The sequence below is a fragment of the Hyperolius riggenbachi genome, chromosome 5 (genome assembly GCF_040937935.1).
Source record: "Hyperolius riggenbachi isolate aHypRig1 chromosome 5, aHypRig1.pri, whole genome shotgun sequence".
Lineage (NCBI taxonomy): Eukaryota > Metazoa > Chordata > Amphibia > Anura > Hyperoliidae > Hyperolius > Hyperolius riggenbachi.
Genome location: NC_090650.1, coordinates 161078723 through 161102203, shown reverse-complemented (window position 1 = coordinate 161102203; position 23481 = coordinate 161078723). Strand labels below are relative to the sequence as shown.

The 23481-nt window shown below is 43.2% G+C and overlaps 1 protein-coding gene across 5 annotated transcripts in view; it reads left to right on the top strand.

Annotated features, from left to right (window-relative positions):
• The window catches only part of AMPH (amphiphysin), a 1183179-nt gene that overhangs the window by 988196 nt on the left and 171502 nt on the right, over window positions 1–23481 (top strand). For all 5 annotated transcript variants that reach the window (XM_068236417.1, XM_068236420.1, XM_068236419.1 and 2 more), the window contains one exon: window positions 16812–16880. In XM_068236417.1, coding sequence (XP_068092518.1) covers window positions 16812–16880 — 69 coding nt within the window. The remainder of the gene's footprint in view (window positions 1–16811; window positions 16881–23481) is intronic.

Sequence of the window (23481 nt, the reverse complement as noted above, 5' to 3'; positions counted from 1 at the left end):
TCTGGATGTGAGCTCAGGTTCAAGGGCATAAACAAATGATTTTCATATTTAGGAGTGATGCATCATGGGAAACCACAGTTGCTCACTTAAAGCAAAATTATCGCAAATACCTTCTGTTTTTAGAAGGCATTTTGTAACTTTTAAATCTGAATTTACACCAATTCCCATGAGAATCTTATCAGACACCTGAAGTTTGGGTTCTGGCATGGATGCTCCTGCCGTAACATTTGTAGTTGGGGCCAAGGCAGGAGATGCAGTACTTTGCATAATTGTAACACTCAAAAAATGTCCTTTGTTGCCATTGAAAAATTGGATCCCCATTAGAGGGGATGTAATAAATTATGTGAGCTCCTTAACCTCCTTGCCGGTTATCCCGAGCTCAGCTCGGGGTAACCTGCGCAGGAGGATTTCTCAGGCCCCGCTGGGCCGATTTGCATAATTATTTTTTTTTTTGTTACAAGCAGCTAGCACTTTGCTAGCTGCTTGTAACTTCCGATCGCCGCCGCTCGCCACCGATCCGCCGCAATCCGCCGCGCCGAGCCACCCCCCCCCCAGACCCCTGCGCAGCCTGGCCAATCAGGGCCAGGCAGAGCTGAGGGGTGGATCGGGATTCCCTATGACGTCCCGACGTCGATGACGTCGGTGTCATCCCGCCCCATTGCCATGGCGACCGGGGAAGCCCAGCAGGAAACCCCGTTCTGAACGGGATTTCCTGCTTACTCCGATCGCCGGAAGCGATCGGAGTGGCTTCAGAGCTGCCGCTGCTCAGCGGCTATCATGTAGCAAGCCCTGGGCTCGCTACATGATTTAAAAAAAATAAAATAAAAAAAAAAGTGCTGCGCTGCCTCCTTGCCGGGGGAATTAGACCGGCAAGGAGGTTAAGAGAGAAACTGAACGGATATTTAGTATGCAACCACAGTGACTTAACCACTTCTCCTCCCCCCGGGACGAGTAACTACATCTCTGCAAATCCCCTCTTCACCTCGCAGGGACGTAGCTACTACGTCCCTTGTCGCCATCGTTAGACGGGAGATGATTGAATGGGAATGCAGTTCCCATTCATTAATCACTGTCCCTGTGTGAATGGTCGTTGGCATCAATGAGATCATTTGTTTACTTCCGACGGAACACATCCACACATTACTTCCTATTTAGCGTACCATAGGTATGCAATAGGAAGTAATGCGGAAGGACATCTTGTGGCCAAATAGTAAAATTAACCCTACCCACAATTATTTTTTTTAAAAGACCCACAAATACATTTAAAATTAACACTTTACCTCCCACACTATCCTATAATCACCCCCAAAAAAAATTGCATAAAAAAATTACAATTAAAAAAATACATAAATAGTTACCTTAGGAACTGAACTTTTTTAATATGTACTGTATGTCAAGAGATTATAATACTGTTAATTTTTAAACTGTGAGCTTGTAAATAGAGACAGACGCAAACTGAAAAAAAACACCTTTTTTTCCATACTACATGGAGGAAAAACCTTTTAGCCATTTATTTAGGAAAGTGTTCTTTACAGTAAGAGTGATTAAGATGTGGAATGCATTGCCAGAGGAAGTCGTTATGGCAAACGCTATACCTGCATTTAAAGGGGGCTTAGATGCTTTCCTTGTGTTGAAAGACATCCATGGCTACAATTACTAGGTAATGCCTAATGATGTTGATCCAGGGATTTTATCTGATTGCAATCTGGAGTCGGGAAGGAATTTTTCCCTTTTGGGGCTAATTGGACCATGCCTTGTAAGGGTTTTTTCGCCTTCCTCTGGATCAACAGGGATATCTGAGGGAGCAGGCTGGAGTTGTACTTTGTACTGGTTGAACTCGATGGACGTATGTCTTTTTTCAACCAAAATAACTATGTAACTATGTACATACATTTTACTAGGGAAATATTTTTAACGTTGCTATAACCGGGACAAAATGGGCAAATGAAATATGTGGGGGTTTTAATCACGGCAGCATGTATTATTTTAAAACTATAGTGGCCGAACACTGAGAAATAATGACATTTTTAATTTTTTTTCTTATTTTTACTTTTAAAATGCAGTTAGAATAAAATAATTCTTAGCAAAAAATTACCCCCAAAGAAAGCCTAATTGGTGGTGAAAACAACAAGATATGCCTGCCTTTTTTGTACAGTTTCACAAGTTTATTCATAAATGTATTTAATTCAACAAATTTGTGTTCTAGTATTTTATTTATATGCAGAATGTCTGCCAGGCATTTATTCTGACATATTTTGGTGAGTTAGGACTTAAGAATTGTAGGCCTAAAATTTGTGAAAAAAATGTACCGCTTTTGACTCATAATTCCAGACAGAAATGCACCGCCAGGGAGGTTAAGCTACACTGCTAAAGCAGCACACCTTAATGTGAAGTAGTGGCCACTATGCATGCCTTACATAGCAGAGCTCGCTGCTTTCCTTAGATAGAAGTGTGCCTTGAAGGAACCCTCCTATTTAAGGAAGGCACGCACCTTACATAGCAGCAAGCGCTGCTATGTAAGGCGTGCATAGTGGCCGCTCCTTTACATTAAAGTGGAATATAACCCTGCATTTCATCTTTGCACTAAAACATTATTTACAGCATATTATATGCAACCAGCATTTTTTTTTTTTTACTAGATCAGCATTCGAAGGGTTACACACAGAGCTTGAAAGTTGAGTGCAGTAGAATGCTGCCGCAGCCGAACTTCAGATAAAGTTATCTTGTGTATACTTAAATGTATCAAGTAAGGAATGTGACACATTCTCTGACTGCGGAGAAGCTGCTGGAGACAGAGAGACACTGAAAGCTTGTCTCCCTGCAAAACAGCAATGAATAAAACCAGTTATTAATAAAATGCAAAGTCTGCTCACAAAGCAAAAAACTGTACTTTTGAAAACCTATAACTTCTAAATGAATAGTAATACTTATGCACAAAAGCAAATATGATAACCGTATGGCATATAAAAAGTAGGTAAACATGTTTTTATTGAATATTATGTCAGGGTTTTAAACCGCTTTAAGGTGCGCTGCTTTAGCATATGTTTCATATATTAGCACAAAACTTTGTTATAGCAATACTGTCTAACGCATAACATGTGTTTGACCAAAATTTTAAAAAGTAACAACTGGAATATTTAATAAGTAAACTGGAATATTTAATAAGTCAATTATCATTATGCAGTATCTGTTTCTGTGTCATTTGCTCATGTATTGCTCATAGTACTCGAGTGAAAAAGGTGTCTGAAGAACTGCAGCCTCAGTGTGCGACACTGCGCATAACTCAAGTAATAGAACATAAATTGAAAAAACATATAAATCACCACGGTCTGTACGCCACCCATGTGTGCGTGTGTGTGTGTGTGTACACAGTAGCAGTAAAAAGTATATATATATATAATATACACACACACACACACACCAGTAGCAGTAAAAAGTATGTGAACCCTTTGGAATTATAAGAATTTCTGCACAAATTAGTCATAAAATGTGATCTGATCTTCCTCTGAGTCACAACAATAGAAAATCACAGTCTGCTTAAACTAATACCACACAAATTATTAAATGTTTCTATGTTTTTATTGAACACACCATATAAACATTCACAGTGCAGAATGAAAAAGTATGTGAACCCTTGGATTTAATAACTGGTTGAACCTCCTTTCGCAGCAGTAGCTAAGAGTAATTTTTGACCATTCCTCTTTACAAAAGTGTTTCAGTTCAGCAATATTCTTGGGATGTCTGGTGTAAATTGCTTTCTTGAGTTCATGCCAAAGCATCTCAATCAAATTCAGGTCAGGACTCTGACTGGGCCACTCCAAAAGGCGTATTTTCTTTTGTTTAAGCCATTCTGTTGTTGACTGATGCTTTGGGTCGTTGTCCTGTTGCAACACCCATCTTCTGCTGAGCTTCAGGTGGTGGCCTTAAGTTCTCCTACAAAATGTCTTAATAAACTGTGGAATTCATTTTTTCTTCAATGATACCAATCCGTCTATATATATATATATATTATATATATATATATATATATATATATATATATATATATATATATATATATATATATATATATATATATATATATACATATACAGTGGTGTGAAAAACTATTTGCCCCCTTCCTGATTTCTTATTCTTTTGCATGTTTGTCACACTTAAATGTTTCTGCTCATCAAAAAACGTTAACTATTAGTCAAAGATAACATAAATGAACACAAAATGCAGTTTTAAATGATGGTTTTTATTATTTAGTGAGAAAAAAACCTCAAAACCTACATGGCCCTGTGTGAAGAAGTGATTGCCCCCCTTATTAAAAAATAACTTAACTGTGGTTTATCACACCTGAGTTCAATTTCTGTAGTCAGCCCCAGGTCTAATTACTGCCACACCTGTTTCAATCAAGAAATCACTTAAATAGGAGATATCTGACACAGAGAAGTAGACCAAAAGCACCTCAAAAGCTAGACATCATGCCAAGATCCAAAGAAATTCAGGAACAAATGAGAGCAAAAGTACTGTAATTGAGATCTATCAGTCTGGTAAAGGTTATAAAGCCATTTCTAAAGCTTTGGGACTCCAGCGAACCACAGTGAGAGCCATTATCCACAAATGGCAAAAACATGGAACAGTGAAGAACCTTCCCAGGAGTGGCCAGCCGACCAAAATTACCCCAAGAGCGTGGAGAAAACTCATCCGAGAGGCCGCAAAAGACCCCAGGACAACATCTAAAGAGCTGCAGGCCTCACTTGCCTCAATTAAGGTCAGTGTTCACGACTCCACCATAAGAAAGAGACTGGGCAAAAACGGCCTGCATGGCAGATATCCAAGGCGCAAACCACTTTTAAGCAAAAAGAACATTAAGACTCGTCTCAATTTTGCTAAAAAAACATCTCAATGATTGCTAAGACTTTTTGGAAAATACCTTGTGGACCGACGAGACAAAAGTTGAACTTTTTGGAAGGTGCATGTCCCATTACATCTGGCGTAGAAGTAACACAGTATTTCAGCAAAAGAACATCATACCAATAGTAAAATATGGTGGTGGTAGTGTGATGGTCTGGGGTTGTTTTGCCACTTCAGGACCTGGAAGGCTTGCTGTGATAGATGGAACCATGAATTCTACTGTCTAGCAAAAAATCCTGAAGGAGAATGTCCAGCCATCTGTTCGTCAACTCAAGCTGAAGCGATCTTGGGTGCTGCAGCAGGACAATGACCCAAAACACACCAGCAAATCCACCTCTGAATGGCTGAAGAAAAACAAAATGAAGACTTTAGAGTGGCCTAGTCAAAGTCCTGACCTGAATCCTATTGAGATGTTGTGGCATGACCTTAAAAAGGCGGTTCATGCTAGAAAACCCTCAAATAAAGCTGAATTACAACAATTCTGCAAAGATGAGTAGGCCAAAATTCCTCCAGAGCGCTGTAAAACACTTGTTGCAAGTTATCGCAAACGCTTGATTGCAGTTATTGCTGCTAAGGGTGGCCCAACCAGTTATTCGGTTCAGGGGGCAATTTCTTTTTCACACAGGGCCATGTAGGTTTTGAGTTTTTTTTCTCACTAAATAATAAAAACCATCATTTAAAACTGCATTTTGTGTTCAATTATGTTATCTTTGACTAATAGTTAACGGTTTTTGATGAGCAGAAACATTTAAGTGTGACAAACATGCAAAAGAATAAGAAATCAGGAAGGGGGCAAATAGTTTTTCACACCACTGTATATAAAGTGCTGCCCATAATTATTTATACCCCTGGCAAATTTTGACTTAAAGAGAAACTCTGACCAAGAATTTAACTTTATCCCAATCAGTAGCGGATACCCCCTTTTACATGAGAAATCTATTCCTTTTCACAAACAGAGCATCAGGGGGCGCTGTATGACTGATATTGTGGTGAAGCCCCTCCCACAAGAAACAAGAAAAGTACGTACTCTTGACAGTTTCCTGTCTGTGAACCCTGCTGCATTGTGGGAAATAGCTGTTTACAGCTGTTTCCAACTGCCAAAAAAACATGCAGCAGCTACATCACCTGCCAACAGTAAAAATGTTCACTGGAGTTCCTCTTTAAAGTTACTTTTATTCAACCAGCAAGTAATTTTTTGATGGGAAATGACACAGGCATATCCCAAAAGATAATATGACAATGTACAAGAGGCATTATTGTGCCAAAAAAGCATTTCCCAGCTTTTATTTACATTTGAACTAAAAATGTCCAGTCCAAAATTATTCATACCCCTTTCAATAATCAATAGAAAAGCCTGTATTGGCTATTACAGCACTAAAACTATTCATTTTTAGCAATGAGCTCCAAATCTTTCAGGTTGGATTGGCTTCTTGCGATCACCCTGATCCTTAGCGCTCTCCACAGATTTTCAATCGGATTCAGTCGGGTCTCTGGCTGGGCCATTTCAAAATGTTAATGTTGTTGTCTGCTAACCATTTCTTCACCCTTTTGCTGTGTGTTTTGGGTCATTATCATGCTATAATGTCCGCTGGTGCCCGAGGCAAAGTTTCTTTGCAGACTGTCTGATGCTGTCATTGAGAATCCTCATGTATTGCTCTTTTTTCATGGTGCGTTTACCACGATTAGGTTTCCTGGTCCATTGGCTGAAAACCCCCCGCAAATCATTAGGTTCCCACCACCATGTTTGACAGTGGGGGTGGTGTTCTTTGGGTTGAAGGCTTTCCCTTTTTAATGCCAAATGAAGGAAACATCATTGTGATCAAACAATTCAATTTTTGTTTCATCTGACCATAACACAAAAGACCAGAAGTCTTGTTCTTTTTCCAGATTAGTATTTGCAAAGGCCAAGCAAGCTTTTGTGTGCCTTTTCTGGAGAAGTGGCATCCTCCTTGGTCTGTATACGTGGAACCCAGCAGTGTGCAGTGTCCGTTGGATTGTCTGTCTTGAGACATTGTCACCAGCATAGCCCAGATTCACCAGGATGGCCTTGGTGGTGATCCTTGGATTCTTTTTCACCCTTTTCACTATCCTCCTGGTCAGCACAGTTGTCACTTTTGGCTTTCAACCACATCCTCTGAGATTTTCCACAGCGCGGTACATCTTGTATTTTTTAATAATACTTTGCACTGTGGTCACTGGAACTTGAAAACATTTAGAAATGGCCTTGTAGCCCTTTCCTGACTTGTGATCAGCCACAATGCGCAGCCGCAGGTCCTCACTGAGCTCCTTTGTCTTAGCCATGACTGTCCACAAACCAACTGCAGAGAGCTGCTTTTCTCTCTCTCTCTCTCTCTCTCTCTCTCTCTCTCTCTCTCTCTCTCTCTCTCTCTCTCTCTCACACACAGGCACATACACACACACACACACACACACACTAATGTGATGTCTATATAAAACGGTATGATATCTATATAAAAATATATATGTGAACACATACAGTCATGAGAGAGAACACTTGAGCAGAGCCAGAACATCCACAAGGCAAACCGGCCTGGAGAAATACTAGGGGCCTGGTGGATGCTTGCCCCCACAAAATCTAAGTAAAATAGCCAGGTGACCATCCGCAGTGGGTAAAAAGCACTTGGCAAACTAAAAAAGTTTTGTATGGCTCAAGAACTTCTAATGTCTTTAAAGTGGACCTGAACTCAGAACGTCTCTCTGCTCTAAAAGATACACAACAGCATAATAACCTTTAAACAAAAACATTTATTTGTTACAGCTGATGCAAATCTTAAATTCATTTTCACAGGTGTTTACATTTTATATGTGTATATTGTTTACAGCCTATGCTTTCAAATTGGCTTAACTGTTTATCTGCCATAGGCAGTCATGTGACACAGGGAAGGATCAAATAACAACTTGTGATTAGACACAAATGAAGGGGAATTAAACAGGCTAAACTCTCTAAATACATTCAGGGTGCATTTCTCTACTTTTTTCTTCTGTCCTGAGCGAGAGTTCAGGTCCACTTAAACTAAACTCCGTCAAATCTATCCTCTGTTTATCCATCCTGGTCTGGTACGCCGGCTACCTCGCTACTGACAGATACAAACTTCAGAGGGTCATTAGATAAGTAGAGAGGATGATTGGGAAACCACTACCCCCACTAGACTTCTTTCACAACATCAAACTGGGTTCCAGAGCAATGAAAATCACCAACAAGTCCTCACACCCAAGCTATACTTTCTTCAGCCGGCTCTCATCAGGCCAGAGGTTGTGGGACATCTCCACCAAGACCTCAAGGCATAGAAACACTTTTTCCCTTCAGCAACCCTGCTGTCTCCCACCTCCTTCCCCTTGTTAGGCTGCGGCCACTGTTTGTCAGTAGAGATGGACCGAACGGTTCGCCCGGTGGTAGTCCGCACATTCTGTATTACCATTGCATATCTTTCCACTGTATTTGTGATTTAACTTACTAAAGCATAGATGTCTTTGTGGGTGACACTGCATATAGTTACAGCACACAGACAGTTGCCAGCCAGGCCAGCTGGGATTTGTAGTCCCACCACTGGCAGCACACTGTATTACCACGCCATTCCATATCTTTTCACTGTATTTGTGATTTAACTTACTAAAGCATAGCTGTCTTTGTGGGTGTCACTACATATAGATACAGCCCACAAACAGTTGCCAGCCAGGTCAGCTGGGATTTGTTGTCCCACCACTGGCAGCACACTGTATTACCATACCATTGCATATCTTTTCACTGTATTTGGGATTTAACTTACTAAAGCATAGATGTCTTTTTGGGTGACACAGCATAGATACAGCCCACAGACAGTTGCTGCCTACTTGGTATTTGTAGTCCCCCTGTCTGACAGCACACTGTATTAGAGCAGTGCATATTTTTCCACTGCATTTGTGTGATTGAACTTACTAAAGCATAGCTCTCTTTGTGGGTGCATACAACCGTATCTGTTATTGATATCTGTGGGGGTTACACACTGCATACAGGCTACAGTCAGTTGCTGGCCCTTTTAGTTCTACTATACTCTTCTAACTATTGCAAACAAGCCAGCACTCTGTGTATCATAAGCAGTGCTTAGCTTGCAACTGTATTTGTGATTGAAATTACTATAGGATATCTCTGTGTGTGTCTTTGTGTGTGCTAAAGTACACAGCCCAGTAATACACACACACACACACACACACCTGCTGTGTATTCGACACTGAGTGAGTGCAGATATATAATAATTAGGTGAACTTTTAATAGCATAAACGGTATTTGCCTAAGAATACGCCAGGAACTGTAAGTGTACTAAGCGCTTAAGCACTGTAAATATTCAGCGATAAGCCGGGAATTGCAAGCAGATGCGCTGGGAATTGCAAGCGGCTTAAGAACTTTGGCGGTTCAGATAACAGAAGCTGAGAAGTGATAAGGTGCCATAAGAGTACTGTAATTTTCTATTGAGGACTAGTAGCACCTTTATTGTCTGCATATATGCCTAAGCAACAACGACTAGGAAAAAGTATTGCTAATCAGAGGATGGAGTGTAGGGCACCAGGTGGTCCCTGTATGTATGGTGCATATGAGTGTGGTAGGAACAGTTTGGATATTAGAACTAGTGTGCAATAGTGAGTGTAGTGTAGTGGAATTTTATGCTGTTAAAAGTTCACCTAATTATTCAATATATGCAAACAATGTGATGTGGAGTACAATTATACTAGATGTCATCATCTTTTAAGATGGATGTTCGTGTTTCTTTAATGGTTTTAATACAGTTTTAATAAACAAGTTTGATAGTGTGAACTAATCCAGCGCCACTCTTTTTTTGTATATTGGATGTTCTGTTTATGTGGAGAGGATTAAGGGTATATCCCTACTCCTGAGAGAGGGGCGGCTGGATAGAATTGAATTGGTTTGTGCATTTGACTGATTAGAGCAGCGCCCTTCAAACCTTCTTTTTGACTGATTGAGTGCCTCTTTGTGATTACACACACTGTCTTCCGCTATTGAATATTGTTAGTACTACTGCAAACCCCACACACACACCAATATGGAAAAAATAACTGACAGAGTCAGGGGCAGGCCACCTGGCAGGTCTGTTCGAGGTCGTGCTGACGTGGTTTAGTGCAGCCCTCGACCAAAGTGCAGTGTTCTGAAGGCACGTACCCTCAACCCCCAAGATTCTGCGGACATAGTTGATTTCATAACACAGAACACCTCATCTTCCTCAGCTTCCACATTGAACCATGAGTTATCTTCCTCCTCTCGCTCTGATGCAGGCACACCACTTAACACTCAGCCGGCAGCCCCCACCGTTACTACTAGCACCACAGCGGCTCCACATCAGATGTCACAGGAGTTATTCTCACATGATTGTGAGGAATTAACGATTTCACAGCCATTATTGTTACAAGATGAAGGCGCTGAGGATGTTACACCACTTATATATCTGAGTTAGGCATCACTATGGTGTGAGGATAATGAAGTACCTGTTGTTGTGTAGTTTTGCAGGTGTCTGATACAAGCGAAGCTGTGGAGGAGGATGATGATGATGATCCTGACATGGATGTCACGTGGGTTCCCAATAGACAAGATGAACAGGGGGACAGTTCAGAGGGGGAGTCAGAGAGGAGGAGATGAGTTGCTGTAGGAAGCAGGGGGAGCTCGTCGGAAACAGCTCATGGCAGTGTCCGGCGGCATGTATTGCAACCTAGGGACAGCCAGCCAACACCCCTTCAACGTCAGCTACTGCTGTTACCACCAAAATGCCGTCATCCCACAGCTCACCAGTGTGGAGGTTTTTTTTGTGTCTCTGCCTCAGATGACAGCGATGACATCTGTACTCTCTGCCACCAAAAAACGTGGAAAAAGAAACACCCACCTAGGGACATCAGCCTTACGAAGGCACTTGCTTAATAAGCACAAACAGCAATGGGATAAGCACATGGGGAAAAGCAGCACGCAAACGCAAAGCCACCCTCCACCTCCTCTTCCTCCTCCAGGTGCAGCATCTTCAGCCGCTTTATCCTCTGCTGCCCTTGAACCTTCACAGCCACCCTCCTCCACTCCAACCTCTCACCTTGAGCAGTTCCTGCTCCTCTGTCCACAGCAGCCAGGTGTCCATTAAGGAAATCTTTGAGCGGAAGAGGCCAATGTCTGCCAGTCACCACCTTGACCGGCGTCTGACAGCTGGCTTGTCGGAACTGTTAGCCTGCCAGCTGTTACCATACAAGCTGGTGGACTCTGCGGCCTTCTGAAAATTTGTGGCGATTGGAACACCGCAATGGAAGATACCGGACCGCAATTATTTCTCAAAAAAAGGGATACCCAAACTGTGCCGTGATGTTGAAAGGCAAGTGCTGTTATCTCTGGCACAAATCGTTGGGTCATGGGTCCATCTGACCATGGATGCCTGGTCTGCAAAGCACAGTCAGGGCAGGTACATTACTTATATGGCACATTGGGTCAACCTGGTGACCACTGGCAAGCATGGAGTACCTGGCTGTGCAGCGAACTTGGTGGTGACACCTCCACGGCTTGCAGGCAGGCCTGCTGCCACCTCCTCTTCTTCTCCTACTCCTGCTACATCCTCTTCGCTGTCATCCTCCTCCTCCTCAGCTGAGTGCTACTCTACTGCTACGTTTCCCTTTCAAACTGCACACCCCCAGCTCTCCAGGGCCTATTCCGCATGCCAGGTATGACAGTGTCACGCCATCTTGGACATTTCTTGCCTCAAAGCTGAGAGTTACACCGGAGCAGCACTCCTGGCCACACTGAACAAACAGGTGGATCAGTGGCTTACCCCACACCAACTGGAGATCAGCAACGTGGTGTGTGACAAAGGCAGCAATCTCATTTCGGCTTTAAGTTTATGCAGGTTGACATGCTGAATATTATAATCCAAAGATTTGTGTGTAAGCTCCCAGGCTTACAGGAGGTCCTGAGGCAGTCCAGAAAGGTGTGTTGGCATTTTAGGCATTCCTACATGGCCATGGCGCGCTTGTCCCATATTCAGGACAGAAAGAATTTGCCAGTGAGGTGCTTGATTTGCGATTGCCGGACTCGCTGGAATTCAACACTCCTCATGTTTGACCGCCTGCTACAACAGAAGAAAACAGTCAATGAGTATCTGTACAGCTACAGGCAAAGGTCAGGCCCTGGGGGGCTGGGGATTTTCTGGCAGAAGTACTGGACACTCATGCGTAATGCCTGCAGGCTCTTGCGTCCGTTTGAGGAGGTGACAAACCTAGTAAGTCTCAGTGAAGGTGCCATCAGCGACCTGATCCCATACGCTTTCTTCCTTGAGCGTGCCATGCGTAGAGTGGTGGATCAAGCTGTAGAGGGAGGGAACAAGAAGATGAGGAAGATTTGTTTGAAACATCACCACAGCCAGATTTGTCATCAACACCTGCGGCATCACAGAGGAGGGAGGAGGAGGAGTCATCTGGGGAAGAGGAGTCAGATGAGGAAGGTGGCTGGAGGGAGGAGGAGAACTTACCTGATATCACTGAGAAAGAGCAAGAGGAGATGACTAGTAGGTTGGCATCTAACTTTGTGCAGATAGGGTCTTTCATGCTGTCCAGCCTGTTGAGGGACCCCCAGGCCTGGCCCTAGACTTTTTGCCGCCTGAGGCATGATTTAAGCAACCTTCCCCCCCCCCCCCCCAAGCCGTGGGTGTGAGGGGCCACCCGAGCTGGAGGGGATAGCGGGCAGGAAGGGGGTATTGGGCCTAGCGGCGGGGAGGGGGGTCGGACCCCCCCCCTCCCACGCCTGGGTCCCCCGTCCTCCGCTCCCCTCCAGCTTTAAAAAGTTGCGTGGCTGGCTGGCTGCAGCTGTAAGAGGCAAGGGGCAGGGATCACTCACCTCTTCCTCGTTCCAGCCTAGCCTGCGCTCCACTGACGTCACTTCCTGCTACGCCGCAGGAAGTGACGTCAGTGGAGCACACGCTGGAACGAGGAAGTGGTGAGTGATCCCCGCCCGTTGCCTCTTACAGCTGCAGCCAGCCAGCCAGTCACACAACTTTTTAAAGCTGGAGGGGAGCGGAGGACGGGGGACGGGGGACCCAGGCGAGGGAGGGGAGGTTCGACCCCCCTCCCCGCCGCTAGGCCCAATACCCCCTTCCTGCCCGCAATCCCCTCCAGCTCGGGCGGCCCCTCACACCCACGGACGGGCGGGTGCCGCCCCTCCAGAAGTGCCGCCTTAGGCAAAAGTTTCACCCCGCCTCATGGGCGGGCCGGCCCTGGGGACCCCCGTATAAAAAAACTCAAGGGGAGTGACCTGTACTAGGTGGCAACGCTACTAGACCCTCAGTATAAGCACAAAGTATCAGAGACGTTACCAATTTACAAGAGGGCAGAAAGGATGCAGTACTTGCAGAACAAGCTGGGAACTATGCTTTACAGTGCGTTTAAGGTTGATGTCACAGCACAATGGAAAACAGGTGCCAGTAATCCTCTTCCTCCTCCTCCTTCTTCCATGTCCACGCAGGCAAGGACAGGATGCTCTAGCAATCAGATGGTGATGTCGGACATGCAGACTTTCTTTAGTCCAATACCTCACCTCAGCCCTTCGGGATCCACCCTCCAAGAACACCTCGACCGGCAGGTTAATGAGGCATGGATCCCGGAGGGCTACTGTCTGCCAAAAGACTAAGTCAGTCCCCACACAACATCTTTGCCTGCAGGCCGCTTGACTGCCTTCTCCGCCACTACCAACAGGGTCCAGGACTCCAGGTGGATTCCTGAATTTTTAAGGCCACTGCTAGCATGACCAGCTTTAGATTAGGGTTACTAATAACAAGATTAGGGTGAGTAAATTGTGAGGGTAAGATGGGGGGACAAAGTAGAGAGTGACAGAGGAAAGAAAAGGGGAGAGACAGAGAGGGGAGAAAAGCTAAAAGAGAGGAAAGAAGATATTTGTCTCGCCTGGATTGCATTTTTATTTAGCTTTCCTCTATGACAAGAAGACACAGCCAGCCAGCCAGCACAAGGGGAAGGGGGGGGGGGGCAAATAAAGGTGAATGAGGGAGAGAGACTGAGAATAGCTTGAGATGGAGCAGAGAGCTTATCTGTATTGCATTCCCACATCACACAGAGGCTACTTACCTGCAATATAACCCTGCCAATCTCTCACAAGTCTGAAAGCACTGTCGAAAATCTTTTCAACCTAGACAATACCTTATGTAGCTGTGCACATTTATTTATTTATTGTATTTATAAAGCGCCAACATACTATTCAGAGCTGTACATTAGTTAAGGTTATGGACAATATTTAGGGGTGACATACAGCAATAAGACAATACATGAATACATGCAAACCAGATCACTCAGCACAGTATGAGTACAAGGTAATGCTTATTCAGTCATTGGATGTGAGCATGGGCAAGTCAAGTCTACTCAGATCAATAGGATGGGTGTACGGTAATGGAGGTGCGTGATCAGGTAGGAGACATGAGGAGGAAGACCCTGCCCGAAGGCTTACAATCTGGAGATGCACATGCAGTTATTTTAACAATGGTGAGAGACCAGACAGATTTTTCCCATGACCCTGCAGGCAAGCCTCTGCTCTGCCTCATGCTGTATTTATTTACCAGCTTACCCGCCCTCTAATTGCTCTGTAATTGGGGGTTTATTTCCCTCAGCCAGCCTAGTGGTTCACATTGCCTTGTACAAAACATGAATGCACTAGGCACTGTACTAGCCCTAAATCATTAAATGAGAGGCACTTATCTGTGTTTAAGTAGCACTGTTCATTTCTTTGCTATGTACTAATTTAATTCATTTTTGGTCAGCTGCTCCCACTTAGCAGCCTTGCTTTTGGTGTATATGCAGAGCTTCTGTTTGGGTTCAAGGTGCGTTTACAGTTTCTGGGGGGGCTCAGCGCATCTTTGATTGTAGGCCATTCGGAGGCGGCCTGGTGATGCGCTGATCCACCTTTTGCGCAATTTTCGATTTTACTTGGTAGCGCACCCAGGCTATGCATATGCATAGGTTGGGATTTAGTTAGTGTTAGGTCCCCTCCCATAAGAGGATGACTTCTCCGCAGTGGGAGGGACGAGTACTTAACAAGTTGAATGCAGGCTGTTACAGGAAACCAACATCCTCCAGTGATAGACAGGTTATGTGTATGCTAGGTGTGTATTTTATCCCACAAGTGGGGCTTGCACTCTCTTGCAGGTAGGCACTTATCTATTTTTAAGTAGCGCTGTTCATTTCTTTGCTATGTACTAATTTAATTCGTTTTTGGTCAGCTGCTCCCACTTAGCAGCCTTGCTTTTGGTGTATATGCAGAGCTTCTGTTTGGGTTCAAGGTGCGTTTGCAGTTTATAGGGGGGGCTCAGCGCACCTCTGATTGTAGGCCATTTGGAGGCGGCCTGGTGATGTGCTGATCCACCTTTTGCGCAATTTTCGATTTTACTTGGTAGCGCACCCAGGCTATGCATATGCATAGGTTAGGATTTAGTTAGTGTTAGGTCCCCTCCCATAAGAGGATGACTTCTCCGCAGTGGGAGGGACGAGTACTTAACAAGTTGAATGCAAGCTGTTACAGGAAACCAACATCCTCCAGTGGTAGACAGGTTATGTGTATGCTAGGTGTGTATTTTATCCCACAAGTGGGGCTTGCACTCTCGTGCAGGTAGGCACTTATCTGTTTTTAAGTAGCGCTTTTCATTTCTTTGCTATGTGCTGGAGGCTTTTGTTTTATTTTATTGTTATGATTTTTCTTGAGCCTCTCCAGGGACAGCCAAGTGACAGGGCTGTCCCCAGTACAGCACCGCCGTAGATCGGCGTTACGCGGTCCTGGGGGAGCTGACGCATTCAGGCCTGTCGGCGTGATGCAGTCTTTAGGTGGTTAATACCTTTAGCCATAGACCCTGAACAAGCATGCCAATCAGATGTCATTGTTTATGACTAAAATGTCAAGATTAGCTGCATGTTTGTTTCAGTTGTGCGATTCAGACACTTCTCGAAAATAAACATAGCAGTCTCCAACTCTCCATACACCTCTCACTTCAGGCTATAGCCGGAGATTCGTAACACCGCAGGAGCCAAGCTAACCATTGACCCCAGAAGTTTGTGCAGCATAGAGGGTATGCCCATTTATGCTGGTAACCCATAGTGGTTCTTCCAGCCTATGAAACCAGGTTAGACCTGTCCTCAATTGGCAACTCAATTTCTTAACTGTGTACTGAATGTGTGCCTGTTTCTTTGTGTCTTACCTAGAGTCCTAACACCTCTTTGTGTTTTTACATAGAATGTCTGTACTCATCCTCTACCCTGTCTGATCAGTTCTCAAGGTCCCTACACATGCCTGACTAAGGTGGCCAATGACGACCGCCTCAGCCTATAGGTGTGTGTACAGTGGCACCTGAACCCAACCCACAAGCTATCTGCCCAGCCTATCAACTCACCCCTGTGTCTGCCACCCTCCCCTGCCCGCCACGTGACATCACACCTGCGCTGCTCCATCTCAGGTGGCCTGTGCAGGAATCCGGCCATGAGCATTATGTGCAATCTTTTATTTTGTTTATAGGGTATCCTGTATGCACTTTATTTTGGAGACTTGAAAGATTGTAAGCGCAGTCTTTTTCCTGGAAATATCTTGATCATAAGAGTTTGGTGGCTCTAATCAAACTGTGAACCCCTATCTAATTTGATATACATCTGTCTTTTCTGCAATTTCTGTATGCAATTGGAGGTATGAATTTAGTGATTTCAGCAGTACATTTAACAACTACAATTTCAGCTTTTGGTAGGCAGTCACAAATTTCATAGCACATTATATGTACTTTTAATATTCCATTCATTATCTAACATTTGTATCATAGAGTTTTTTTTAATTTGCTATTAACCTTAATCAGTAGTCATGTCTGACTAGATTATTACTCTGTCTCCTTGTGAAGGAAAAGACGGAACCTGAAGATGTCAAAACAGTTGAAGAAGATGAGACAGCAGAGACAGAGGACAGCAAGGTTGGTGCCTATTAAGCGAGAACCCTGATTAATTTATATTTCCTAAATTTCTTGAATAAAAAAAATTAACTGCATGCATAGACACGCTCATTTTAATCATTCTGACTATTTCACATTGCTTAGAGCCACTTTTAGGTGACGTGCTGTTATGCATGCAAAAACATATTTGACAAATAAACACATGGCTTTTTAAATACATGATACAATTATATTTCTTTGGGACTTTCACATCGAGTGCGATGAGTTCCGAACGCAGTAACACATGCTTTTACAGTGGCAGTGAGTCGTACTTTCAATTTATTGTATGCCTTAAAGCGGTATCGTCACCATAAAAATCTAATTTCAACAGCTACTGGTCTGAACCACTCAAGCCCAACTGGACGAGATTTCTCGTCCAGTTGGGCTGCGCGCACTCCCGCGGGTCGCGCGCGCTCCCGCGCCCCCCCCCCCCCCCCCCCCGTGCGCGCCCCTGCTGCTGGCCGCTAGCCCACCGATCAGTGAAAGGGATTATAAATCCCTTTCGCTGATCGGACCCCCCTGGAGAAAAGCCGACAGCGTCTCTTCAGACGCTGCGGCTTTTCTGAGCTCTGGTCTCCTTTCTTCTGCCTGGGAGCGAGATCGATCGCTCCCAGGACTTTTTGATTCTGCCCATCTTGTGGCCAAATAGCAAATTACACCTAAAAAAAAAGTTTTAAAAATAAACATATAAATATATTTAAAAAAAACCTGTTTACCTCCCACACCAAAAAATACCCACATACAAGTTTAAATTAAAAAAAAAAAATTTACAATAATAAAAAAAAAAAAAAAAAAAACATAAATAGTTACCTAAGGGTCTGAACTTTTTAAATATGCATGTCAAAGGAGTATATCAATATGATTTAATAAATTATGGGCTTCTAAACAGTGATGGACGCAAAACGGAAAAAATGCACCTTTATTTCCAAATAAAATTTTGTTGCCATACATTGTGATAGGGACATAATTTTAACGGTAAAATACCCGGGGCATATGGGCAAATACAATACGTGAGTTTTAATTATGGAGGCATGTATTATTTTAAAACTATAATGGCTGAAAACTGAGAAATAATGCATTTTTTCCATTTTTTTCTTATTCTTCCTGTTAAAATGCATTTACAGTAAAGTGGCTCTTAGCAAAATATACCACCCACAGAAAGCCTAATTGGTGGCGGAAAAAACAAGATATAGATCAATTAATTGTGATGAGTAGTGATAAAGTTATTGGCAAATGAATGGGGGGTGAAAGTTGCTCGGATGTAAAAAAATTTCAACCCTTCGGGCTTAAGTGGTTAAGTGATAAAGATGCTAATCCTGCATTCAAAACTTTCAAAAAACATTTTCTGCTGTTATGATTTGGAGTTATCATATACCTTAGGAGCACTGGCTCTTTAGTAGTCGGTGCCAAAGAATTGCATGCTGGGGGTTCTTTTTATCTATAATATATTCCCCCTCTTCCCTTTATTTCCCTGTCTGTTTCTTATCTGAAACCTGATCCCCTACTCACTTGTGTTTACAAGCAAGGCTGAGGCGACTCAGTGATTGGAGGAGACAAGAAAAAAAGTAAAGGGCAGAAATGACATCACGAGTTAGCCTTTACTGTGGGCAAAAGACATGGCCCCCACCAGGAACAGAATTCTCGTCATTTACTTTATAACATTCACTGAAATCAAAACGTGGACAGTACAATACATGTGTTATGTAAGTAGATCAAGTATTTATCTACTTATATATGTGTTTTTTCCCTGCAATAGTATGGCTGATCCTACTGCTTTAAGGTGCGTACACAACTTTTGATTTATGTCACCCATCAGGGATTGGGCCCGGCCAGTACAGACATGTGTCAGCTGTATAGCTAACAATGTGTTGTGTTGCTATGCTTGGGGGAACGGAGGAATGATAGAGCGTGACTTAATGTCACAAAGTGGGTGGGAGAGCGGCGTGAACAATGAAGTTGGCTGTCGGTCAGGTGAGTTGATCTGCTGTGTGGGATCACTCGTGGGCTGGGGGCTGGGAGCTGCCATAAATATGTTTGAGTATCTGCTGAGGCGATCGTTGTCATCCACCTCAGCCAACTTTAGTCAAGCGACCCTAAAGCATCTATGCAAGCAAGCATAATTTACATCTCCAACAAAAGTTTTGTCTGGTCAGACTTTTGTGTTCTAAAATATGTTTAGTTGCTACTTCACAGATGCACAGGGGACCATATGCAATTCACTTTTTCTCCTGAGTCATCTCCTATGAGATATTTGCACACCGTGTCAATAAAAGACTATTGAATCCTCAAAAAAGCATGTAAAGGCTCAAAATAATTTTGATAGTACTTTTTTACCTACTTTTTGATACTTTTTCAATTGCAAATTGCAAAGTGCTGAAAAGTTATTTTAAACAGAAGATGAAAAATAATCTCCTAGGAGAAAACTCAGTCAAAGTCATAGAATTTCCAAAAGTTGTTCTGGGTTAGTACAGACCAGAAAATGTGCTTGCTGCTTCCATGCAATAAGTAGGCAATTAAATAATTATCATCTTCATCGGCGAGGAACTCAGACATGTTAATGGGACTGGAGGAAGCCCCAGGTAAGTATCATTTCTGTGTAGTTTCTGATCTCTGGTACACTTTAAATTTCTCCCATTCTTACACTGTTAATGGCACAGGCCTCAAACCTGCCACAATCGGTCAATGTGCGATTGGGCTTCAAATTCACAAAAGGGGGCAGTCCAAAAACACCCAATCAGATTTGTTTCACTTCGATGGAAAAATTTAAATGATTGATGCCGAGAACCCTAAAGCTCACAAACTTAGTCATTAAGTGACTGTGTGTCAAGGAAACAAGACATGGGCAGAGCCAACAACGCTGGGTCTTCAGATAGTATACAGTAGCAATAAAAAGTATGTGAACCCTTAGGAATTATATGGATTTCTGCACAAATTGGTCATAAAATGTGATCCAATATTTATCTAAGTCACAACAATAGCCAATCACAGTCTGCTTAAACTAATACCACAAAAATAATTAAATGTTTCCTTGTTTTTATTGAACACACCCTGTGAACATTCATCGTGCAGGTGGAAAAGGTATGTGAACCACTAACTTATGACATCTCTAAGAGCTAATTGAAATGAGGTGTTGGTTACTGCTGCCCTGCCCTATAAAAAAACACACACCAGTATTGGGTTTCCTTTTCCCAAAAAGCATTGCCTGATGTGAATGATGCCTCGCAAAAAGAGCTCTCAGAAGACCCATGATTAAGAATTGCTGACTTGCATAAAGCTGGAAAGGGTTAGAAAAGTATCTCCAAGAGCCTTGCTGTTCTTCAGTCCACAGTAAGACACATTCTCTATCAATGGAGAAAGTTCAGCCCTGCTGCTACTCTGCCTAGGAGTGGCCGTCCTGTAAAGATGACTGCAAAAACACAGTACAGAATGCTTAATGAAGTGAAAAAGAATACTCAAGATTCAACTAAAGACTTACAAAAGCCTCTGGCATATGCTAACATCCCTGTTAGCGAATCTATGATACAAAAAACACTAAACAAGAATGGAGCTCATGGGAGGATACCACAGAGGAAGCCACTGCTGTCCAAAAAAAAAACAATTGCTGCACGTTTAAAGTTTGCAAAAGAGTAAGTGGATGTTCCACAGCAGTACTGACAAAATATTCTGTTGACAGATGGAACCAAAGTTCAGTTGTTTGGAAGAAACACACTACACTATGTGTGGAGAAAAAGAGGCACAGCACACCAACATCAAAACCTCATCCCAACTGTGAAGTATGGTGGTGGGGGCATCATCGTTTTGGGCTGCTTTGCTCCATTAGGGCCTGAACGGATTGCTCTCATTGAAGGAAAAATTAATTTCAAAGTTTATCAAAACATTTTACAGGAGAACTTAAGGCCATCTGTCCACCAGCTGAAGCTCAGCAGAAGATGGGTGTTGCAGTAGGACAATGACCCAAAGCATAGAAGTAAATCAACAACTGAGTGGCTTAAACAGAAGAAGATACGCCTTCTGGAGTGACCCAGTCAGAGTCCTGACCTCAACCCAATTGAGATGCTTTGGCATGACCTCAAGAAATTTACACTAAACATCCCAATAATTTTGCTGAACTGAAACAGTTCTGTAAAGAGGACTGGTCAAAAATTACGTCTGACCATTGTGCATGTCTGATCTGCAACTACAGGAAAAGTTTGGTTAAAGTTGTTGCTGTCAAAGGAGGTTCAACCAGTTATTAAATCCAAGGCTTCACATACCTTTTCCACCTGCACTGTGAATGTTTACATGGTGTTTTCAATAAAAACATGGAAAATGTAATTATGTGTGGTATTAGTTGAACCTCTTGAGGACTGCAGTGCTAAACCCCCCTAGTGACCAGGCCATTTTTAGAAAAAATAGGTCACTGCAGCTTTAAGGCTAAGCTGCAGGGCCGCACAACACAGCACACAAATGATTTCCCCCCCCCCTTTTCTCCCCACCAACAGAGCTCTCTGTTGGTGGGGTCTCATAGCTCCCCCCATGTTTATTTTTTTTTATAAATATTATTGTTACTTTTTTTTTTTTTTTTAAACTGTTTCTTTAAATGTTTTTCCTACCCACAGCCAGCCAATTATGGCGATCGGCTGTCATAGGCTTCTGCCTGTAAATGTAAATAGACGGCGATCACGCCGTCTAACAGTAGCCGCTCGGAGACTGAAGGCGGGGCGGAGCTCCGCCCCCAAGCAGGAGATGCGCGCGCAGCTTGTTTGCGATCTCCTGCAAAATAGAGCCCCAGGACCTTACGCGAATCGGCGTTAGGCGGTCCTGCGGCTGCCACCGCGGCCACGCCCATTGGTGTGACGCGGTCGGCAAGAGGTTAAGCAAACTGTGATTGTCTATTGTTTGAACTTAGAAGAAGATCAGATCACATTTTAAGACCAATTTGTGCAGAAATCCAAATGGTTCACATACTTTTTATTGCTACTGTATATATACACTCATCTAAAGGATTATTAGGAACACCATACTAATACGGTGTTTGACCGCCTTCAGAACTGCCTTAATTCTATGTGGCATTGATTCAGCAAGGTGCTGAAAGCATTCTTTAGAAACGTTGGCCCATATTGATAGGATAGCATCTTGCAGTTGATGGAGATTTGTGGGATGCACATCCAGGGCACGAAGCTCCCGTTCCATCACATCCCAAAGATGCTCTATTAGCTTTAGATCTGGCAACTGTGGGGACCATTTTAGTGCAGTGAACTCATTGTCATTTTCAAGAAACCAATTTGAAATCATTTGAGCTTCGTGACATGGTGCATTATCCTGCTGGAAGTAGCCATCAGAGGATGGGTACATGGTGGTCATGAAGGGATGGACATGGTCAGAAACAATGCTCAGGTAACCCGTGGCATTTAAACGTTGCCCAATTGGCCCTAAGAGGCCTAAAAGGTAGCCAAGAAAACATCCCCCACACCATTACACCACCACCAGCTGCCTGCACAGTGGTAACAAGGCATGATGGATCATGTTCTCATTCTGTTTACACCAAATTCTGACTCTATCGAGACTCATCATACCAGGCAACATTTTTCTAGTCTTCAGCTGTCCAATTTTGGTGAGCTTGTGCAAATTGTAGCCTCTTTCTCCCATTTGTAGTGGAGAGGAGGGGTACCGGTAGGGTCTTCAGCTGTTGTAGCCCATCCGCCTCAAGGTTGTGTGTGTTGTGGCTTCACAAATGCTTTGCTGCATACCTCGGTTGTAACAAGTGCTTATTTCAGTCAACCTTGCTCTTCTATCAGCTTGAATCAGTCGGCATTTTTGCCCACAGGACTGCCGCATACTGGATGTTTTTCCCTTTTCACAATATTCTTTGTAAACCCTAGAAATGGTTGTGAGTGAAAATCCCAGTAACTGAGTTATTGTGAAATACTCAGACCAGCCCATCTGGCACCAACAACCATGCCACGCCCAAAATTGCTTAAATCGCCTTTCTTTCCCATTCTAACATTCATTTTGGAGTTCAGGAGATTGTCTGGACCAGGACCACACCCCTAAATGCATTGAAGGAATGTGCATGTGATTGGTTGATTAGATAACTGCGTTAATGAGAAATTGAACAGGTGTTCCTAATAATCCTTTAGGTGAGTGTGTGTATATATATATATAAATATATATATATATATATATACAGTGGGTTGCAAAAGTATTCAGCCCCCTTGAAGTTTTCCACATTTTGTCATATTACTGCCACAAACATGAATCAATTTTATTGGAATTCCATGTGAAAGACCAACACAAAGTGGTGTACACATAAGAAGGGGAAGGAAAATCATACATGATTCCAAACATTTTTTTACAAATAAATAACTGCACAGTGGTGTGTGCATAATTATTCAGCCCCCTTTGATCTGAGTGCAGTCAGTTGCCTATAGACATTGCCTGATGAGTGCTAATGACTAAATAGAGTGCACCTGTGTGTAATCTAATGTCAGTACAAATACAGCTGCTCTGTGAGGGCCTCAGAGCTTGTCTAAGAGAATATTGGGAGCAACAACACCGTGAAGTCCAAAGAACACACAAGACAGGTCAGGGATCAAGTTATTGA